This window comes from Condylura cristata, unplaced genomic scaffold (assembly GCF_000260355.1).
Source record: "Condylura cristata isolate star-nosed mole 26May11 unplaced genomic scaffold, ConCri1.0 scaffold00002, whole genome shotgun sequence".
NCBI classification, from domain to species: Eukaryota; Metazoa; Chordata; class Mammalia; order Eulipotyphla; family Talpidae; genus Condylura; species Condylura cristata.
Window position 1 is genome coordinate 5,382,024 of NW_004567103.1, and position 8,326 is coordinate 5,390,349.

At 40.5% G+C, this 8,326-nt stretch overlaps 1 protein-coding gene across 1 annotated transcript in view; it reads left to right on the forward strand.

The window, feature by feature from the left end:
• The first annotated feature begins 247 nt into the window (after positions 1–247).
• Positions 248–8,326, forward strand: part of SPHKAP (SPHK1 interactor, AKAP domain containing) — a 98,110-nt gene continuing 90,031 nt past the window's right edge. Inside the window, exons 1-3 of the mRNA XM_012725211.1 lie at positions 248–324; positions 760–847; positions 2,612–2,641. Coding sequence (XP_012580665.1) covers positions 248–324; positions 760–847; positions 2,612–2,641 — 195 coding nt within the window. The remainder of the gene's footprint in view (positions 325–759; positions 848–2,611; positions 2,642–8,326) is intronic.

Consider the following 8,326-nt stretch of genomic DNA (forward strand, 5'->3'; position numbering starts at 1 on the left):
GTTCCACTCTCCTGAAGCCTCCGCCAGGCAGAGCGGGTGAGGCTGTGGACAACATACATCACCTCGTCAGCTCCAGGGAAGCCGAGTCCGACGTGGTGCAGCAAACAGAGAACTCTCCTGGGACACTGATCCGCATTGTTCTTCCTGACCCAACGCTTAGGAAATTCAGCACGTGACCAAGGCAAGTTATTGTGAAGACAGCAGGCAAGTGAGAAAGAAAGCTCAGGCTGGTGGGGTGCAGCCAGGCATGGGGCCCAGGAAGCCCTTGACTCCAAACCTCTGCATCTCGGGCACTTATGAACCCCACTCTCGAGACCCCCTGCTGTGAGTGTCCCAGGATTTGAAGCAGCAGAAGGCAAGATGTTGTCCTGACAGCTGGGTAGGAGGGGCTGGCAGCCAGCGCATCCACTACTGACAGACAGGCTCTCCTTTCAGTTAAAAACGCTATAAAGTCACCGTCAGTAGAATCCGCCCCTTGAACAGATGAAGAAACTGAGCATCAGGAAAATGGAGCCAGCCAGGCCTCGCAAGGAAGCTGCTGGAAGCATCAGCTCAGACCTGAACCCCAGTCTTCTACCTCCAGGGGCATCCCCACTGCGCCCCCTGGCAGGAGAACATTTCTAAATGTTAACGGATTTATTTTAATCGCTGGCCTTCTCACAGGACATACTTGTTTAGTGAATGAGTGTCTGTATCCGTATTTCTATTGATTTTAAGAAATTTAACTGTAATTTACATAAGCTTTGTCTCTATAACCAGTCATCAAGTGTCCTTTTACAGTGTCTATGGATTACTTGCAGCTGATAGTTTCAGGAACATTCGTCCCCAAGCTCAGACACTCTTACAGGTAGAGGCTGAGACTTAGAATTGGAAGACTGTATTTGCCATTATCTGACATTAAAGATAAAGGGCTAGATGTTAAGCAGAGCCGTTATCTGACGCAACCCCCTTTTTTTTTTTAAGATTTTATTTATTTATGCATACAGAACTGGGGTACAGGCCAGAGGGGCAGGGGAGGTGAGAGGATTCACCAGAGACAGAGTGTGGAGCAGAACAGGTAGATCGACAAAGTACACTGCTGAGAGGAGCAGCAGGCGAGACAGGAGAGGTCTGCTGTCATGTGGGTCAGCCCCAAGCCAGGGATCAAACTCCCACTGAAGCAGCTATAGCCAGCTTCACAGTGCTGCACTCCAACCCATTGCGCCCCGGTTTTTGAGATTACTTGGTAGTCTGCACAAAGCATTGAGGGTGTGCAGTAGTGAATTATATTCTTTCTCACCTCAAAGACAAACGTATTGGAAATAAAATTGTTAAGGGGAAGGATGTCCTAAAGGAACTCTGCAGAGTCTTGTGGACTCCACCCTCTACTCCAGCTTTCTGGACTCCACCCCCTACTCCAGTGATTGAAAACTACAACTCCCAGCAGCACCAGGGAGAGAACTGCGAGGACCCAAGGGCGGGGCTGAGCAGCATTCTGGGACTTGGGGGATAAATAGGGCGCCATTGCGTCTCTCAGTCTTGTGCTCAGGAAACTGCTCTCTGGGCAGTGTGATTGGGGCTTTCAGTTAGTTTGTTAGCAGAGCTCCAAGCTAGCTCAGCCGTAAAAAATTCCAATTGTTTCCTTTTCTTTTCCCCTTTTGTAAATAAACCAATTTTGACCCTTTTGTGTGCTCCTGCAGTACATTTTAAGCGTGTGGGTGAGGCCCCACCGACAGATGGACCATTTCACACTGGGGTGCCTTGAAACAAAACCAAGCAATTTTAGTTCAACTCCAGCTAGATTGTAAAACCCCTTTTCTCTCAATGGGAGACAAGACTGTGCCTTAAAGTGGCAAGTGACACCTGTGAACAGTGATAAGGGAAGATACATTTACTCTCCGTGATTCCTAGATTCTTGTACCCCGTCAGGGATAAATATGATTCTTTAGCAGTAGTATATGAAACCACTAGGTAGTTTAGGTATGATAGCAGAAGACATCGCTAAACCTTTATAAAATCAGGTATAAAATGATTTTATTTCAAAATATGATGCAAGTTAAAAAAAAAAAAAAACTCATGCTGCAGTGGCTGGTGATCACTTCACAGTGCTGAGACTTAAACCCTGTGCCACCAAGGAGGCCCAACTTTGGATATTTAAAAATGCATTTTAATGTACCCTATAAAGAACTCAAAATTTTCTTGAGTTAGTTCATTTTAAAAAATGAAGCTGAGCCCTCCCTGGGTTAAAGCACACCACTAAGAAGCTAAAGCCACTTCAGCACGAGTTCGATCCCCACCAGGAGCTGACCCACATGGCGCGGCAGACCTCTCCTGACTTGCCCACTGCTCCCCTCAGCAGTGTACTTCAACAGTCTGCCTGCTCTGCTCCCCACTCTGTTCCTGGTGAATCCTCTCACCACCCCTGCACTTCTGGCCTGTACCCCAGCTCTATATGTATAAATAAATAAATCTTTAAAAAAAAAAATGACACTATTGGCACTGCCCAGCCTTCCCCATCAGGAGAGCGGGGGCTCTGTGGCCAGGTATCTGCCTTCACGGTATGATGATGCTGTTTAAACTGTGTCAGTAACTCCATCTAGCAGCTCCAAGTGCTCTTGCCTTTTTGTTTTAGGCGTTAGTTCCCAACACTGTCTATACTCAGGTATGGTGTCTCCCTCAGTGGCTGACTATCACACCACACCCCCCAGCAGAAGCCCAGTCACTTCCGCCACCAGCCCCTGGGCCCTTCTGCCCATCACACCACCTCCCTCCCCACCTTTCTGCGGTCAGAGTCCACGGGTTTGACTTTGCTTTGTTTGGCTGTTTTGCTGCATTATCTATTGCACAGGTCACTGGAATCATATTTCATATTTCATGTATCTTTTTCCTTCTGACTTATTTCACATACCTTCTCCTTTTGATCTAAGCCTCATTATCCAGAAGCATTCTGTAGGATTGTCCAAGTTAAATTTCAGATTGCCACTTATCTACACAGACAACCATGAAATCACTGACAGTCTCATCCCCCAGAATTAGAAGAGAAGCAAGATGTAGACTCATAGACAATTATCTATGATAAAGGGTTCTTCCCTGGCTTCACCACAGCTTGACCTTTGTTTTAAGGCAGCTTTTGCTGGTTTTATTTATCGTATTGCTTCTACCACTTTTAACAGCTGGATTGCCTGTTCCCTTTAGCAGGACCCAGGAGAAGCCATCAATGATGTTGTAATCTGTATGTTTGTTTAGATTGCAAATTTAATTTGATTTCAAAGGGAAATATTATTTAATAATCAGATAAAGTCCTTATAATTGCAGTTATAATAGGGAGTCTTAATTTTCACTTTTTTTTCTAAGCACTGGGATTCATTAGAGAAATGATACATCTTAAGATAAAGAACTCTACTACAAAAAAAAAAATACCCAGTTTAGAATGTTTAATAATTATAAAAAGAAAAAAAGTCACATATAATACGATTAACCATTGTTTTTCCATGTATGTGAAGCTATATCTGTATGTTTAATTAGCTCACTGAATCAACACATATGTCTGAAGCTCCTACTACAGGCCAGGTGTTACTTTGGGTGGGTAATACATCTTCATAAACCAACAAAGTTGCTTAAATGAATGGAGTATATAACTTACAAGAAGGGGAGTCAAGGAGAAATGACCCATATTGAGTCATAGACTTAGTAAATAAAAACATACTTGCCTTTTTTTGGCCTTTGACTGGTATTAACTCCCCCAGTTTCATCCACTGTTGAAACAGATTCTGGTTAGGGAGACAGGGCAGGGGCCCACGGAGAATGAAAGTGGCAGAACCAGAATTTTAGAAGAAGGAAAATTCATAGTTCCTGTGCCCGTGAGCTGGAGACACCAAAACTGTCCCATTAGAAGAGCAGGAAGGAGGTTGGACTTGGGCCATGAGTGTTAATCTTCAGCAAACTTCCTCAGATTGTAGCTGCCTGCATGTTAATCTTTAGCAAGCTCCCTCCTCCATTGTGTGTTCAAAAGAGGGCCCTCGAGGAGCTATTGTTTGCATAAAAGACCCTACGCAGGAGCATTTGGGGAGTACCTGCTTGGGTGCTCCCTCCCTGCTTCCCTATCACTGAATAAACTTTATAAAACTCACTCCTCATGGCCCATGTCTAAAATTTACAATGGCAAGAGCATGAGGCAAGAACTTGCTGACATCATGCAACATTGTCACAAATGATGGGTCTTTTTATTGCTGAGTAGTATTCCATTGTATTCATATACCACATCTTTTTAATTCACTGGTCTATTGTTTAACACTTGGGCTGTTTCCATAACTTAATTATCGCAAATTTAGATACAGTGAACACAGGAGTGCTTACCTCCTTTCTCATTAGTGTTCTCATCTCCTTTGAGTAGATAACTAGGTGGGATTGCTGCATTGTACAATGCTGAATTCACCAGTGGCAGTTATCTTCTGGAAGTTTTAGGGTTTTGCTTCAATTATCTTGATATTTCATAGGTTGATAGGCATAAAGTTGTTTGAATAGGCCACAGCTTTGTATATTTTGAGATCAATTCTGTTTTCTTGGATTTAAAATGGTCTAAACTATTCTCCATTTCATGATCTCACAATAATAATCAAGAGTCAGCATAAGGACGGAAATATTTACTAAGTATCTTTAGGAAACCCAAGTCCCAGAACAGAAAAGAGAACTGTTACCATGGCAAACATCCATGTATTATTCAAAAAGGCTGCATATAGTATGATTAATTTAATATCAATGTACTGCAAACCTAACAAGGGGACTCTTTAGAGTAAATACATTTACAGATTTAGACACATCATTTCTCAGGTTAATATTGGAGGTTAATATTACCTTCTGCCACCACTGTGCTGCTGCCTGGCAGAGCGTCTGTTATGATGTACATTTTATCAATGAGGAAGCTAAGGTTTATAGTGGTTGGGGCTATGTACCCAATTTCATCCAAGTTGAGTGGAGAACTTTATCACACCATTTTTTAATAAGAAGTTTATTATCTAATTATCATTTATATTGCAATCTATTTTACATAGTAGCTACATCTGAAGGGGCTTATGTTTCACTAGATATAACTAGAGATTTGAAAGTTGCCTGCATGAATGAGAAAGTTTTAATTGAATGATATTCAATATAATTTTCTGGGTTAAAGTTTGCAACACAACTAGTATTGAATATAAGGAAAGGAATTTACCAACCACAGGAGTTTGCAAATTGTATCGAAATGAAGTAATAAGGGTGTAATCATATCGGTTTTGCACTTATTTTTAGTATTAAGATGGCACCTGCTTATAATGTTGCCTGAGTTTGGGGGCTATTTGAACCCCCCCCCATCAGGTATTGCTAATGGTAGCAATACCACATGCAGCACCAAAACTCACATAGTCCATAGTCTTTCCGTTTTGTTCTAACCTCTCCCGGTCCTACTCTGGTAGACTCAACTCTATAGTCAAATTTTTAGAGTTTTTTATTATTTTTTATTAGTTTTATCAGACCTTTTAGTTTGCTATTTCTATCTTCCACATACAGTCACACAATCATTTGTCTTACTCCTTCTGACTTATTTCACTTAGCATCATCCCTCCAGCCACATCCATGTTACTGTAAATGGCTGAGTAGTATTCCATAGTACATTTATACTACATCTGCTTGATCCACTCATCTAGTTTTATAAACTTGTTTAAGTAGCTTTGCTATTATAAATAGTGCTCTAATGAACATAGGAGTACATATGTCTCTTCAAATTCATGTGTTTTTTAAACTATTATTCCAATAGATCCCTAAGAGTGGAATTGCTGGGTTACATGGTGGATCCATTTTTAACATTTTGAGAAATATCCATCCTGTGTCTACAGGGACTGGACCAGTACAAGGCCTTGCTCCTTTTGCCCACATCCTCAGCAACACTTGTTTCTGGTCTTTTGCATGTGGACCAGTCTCTCAGATGGGAGGTGGTAGCTCATTGTGGCTTTGATTTGCATTTCCCTAATGATGAGTGATGACGAACATTCTTTCATGTGCTTACTGACCATCTGTATATTTTCTTTGTAGAAGTGCATATTTAGCTATTTTGCCCATTTTTTGATTGGGTTATTTGTTTTATTTTTCTTTAGTTATTTGAGGTCTTTGTGATCTTGGATGTTATTCAGATGTATGGTGTGAAAATATCTTCTCCTGTGTAGTAGGGTGAGTTAGAGTCTGACTAATTTGAAACTTTATCTTGTTAAGAATGAACACTTATTTGATAGTAATTACAAATAACACACTCTCACCACTATTATTTAATAATATGTCATAAAAATTCATGCCCAGACATGTCTGCAACATTTTCACTGTTCTGAAGACAAAAATGGTAGTGAAAGTTTATGAACTCTCTTTTTAAAACATTTTTTAAAAATTTATTTATTTATACAGAACTGGGGTATAGGCCAGAGATGCAGAGGGTGAGAGTATTCACCAGGAGCAGAGTGGGAGCAGAACAGGCAGATCGAGGAAGTACACTGCTAAGGGGAGCAGCGGGCGGGTGAGGAGAGATCTGCTGTGCCATGTGGATCTCCCCCTGGGCAGGCCGGGATCGAGCTCTTGAGGAAGTGGTTTAAGCTTCTTAGTGCAGTGCTTTAACCCGCTGCGCCACCAGGAAGGGCCCCTATAAACTCTCTCTTTGAAAAAACAAATAACCTTTCTTAAGTTTGTATTGTATCTTCACAATAGCTTTTCTTTGAAGAATATGGGCAGAGCAGGGATAATGAGGGATATTTTTTAACTCCCTTATTTGGAAAATTTAAAAGTTGGCCACTTTACATTTTATTGTTATTATTGCTATTATATTATTTTTATTTTACTGGAATTTGAAAACTTTGAAATTTGCTATTCTGCAATTACTTGACCACTTGTACATATTGAAAAGGACATAAAAATGGTTTCCAAATGTCTTCAAGATTTGGGTCATTATGTCTTCTGATTCTTCTGCTAAAACCCTACAAGGATAATTAGGACCCTGTGGCTCTTCTAGCCGTGGCAATTAGCACAAATGCATGCTATAAAGAGCCAATCAAGCTCTGATGTCTACACCCTAGAAAAGAAGAATATCAATATAGGAGATAAACAATATAGGAGACACAGACAAAACCATGGAAACGTTTTACCTGTGAGATAAAGCCAAAGAAGGAGCAGAAGAGTGAAGAGTTTAATTAACAAATTACATTGGACACTTGTTAAAAATGCATGGTATGTTTTATTTGAGCTATTGCAGTAGGGAAAAGAAACAACATAGACAAATGTGGATGTTTTTAGCCAATGAACAGGGTAAGGGCCAGTGAGTGGACACCTCTAAGTAGAGATATCAAGGGGATGGGCTCCTTGCTGCAGTTTCCTGGCTGATCCTTGCTAAAGGTCACCCAAGGACCTAGAAGTTAAGGGTAAGGGATAAGGGACTTGATTATATATCATGTGTGGGGACTTAGCCAGAGTCCTTACCAAGACTGGATGCAGTGACCAAGGCAGATGGCAGGTCTCAGTGAGGGTCTAGTTGACAAGAAGGCTGAGGAAGCCTGACTAACCTTTGTTCAAGGAGGAAGTTTCTGTCAAAAGCTTGGTCAGAAGATGAAGGTGTGAGAAATGAATACATGAAGTGATCTTTAAAACAAACCAATTTTAAAAGACTGTTTCACCCCTTCATGTAATAGCCTCATCCCTTCAGCTGAAGGAAAATGAAACAGATTCACTTGTGCTAACTTTTATTTTGTACCACGTGATGGTGTACTTTAAAATCCTCTAAATTCTTATTTGTGGCATGTCACCAAATTGATTTTATTGAAAGCATCTGGTTTCCTTGCTGAAAATCTTTTCTAATGGAAGTGAGCCTTCTTTTTCATCCAATGTTGAGATTAAAGGACTAAACATAAAGATTAAGAATAGATCTCCTTAATGGAAATGAAACAATCCAAGGAATAGTTGTTAATACATTTTACTGAAAACATTCATTAATGTTTTAGGGAGAAGTTAGGAACAAATCTTATAAATCTTTTAAAAATCTTGTAAATCTTTTTTAAAATCTGTTAAAATTCTGTTAATTTTTTACTGTGTTTACTTGACATTTTTGCAAAAACAACAGCAGGATCTTTTTTCATAGAACTACCCTGGGAAATTCTTTAAATTATCTTGCCAGATGTGGCTTATCCTACCATCTGTCACCACTGGAAAAAAAATTGCATTGAATTCAAACACTATCATGCATAATCTTCTGAGGTCAACCAGGATGCTCAGAAAGAAAAGAAAAAAACACCATTAATAAATTCCAACTGACCATCCACCATGACCTAGCCCTGTGTCT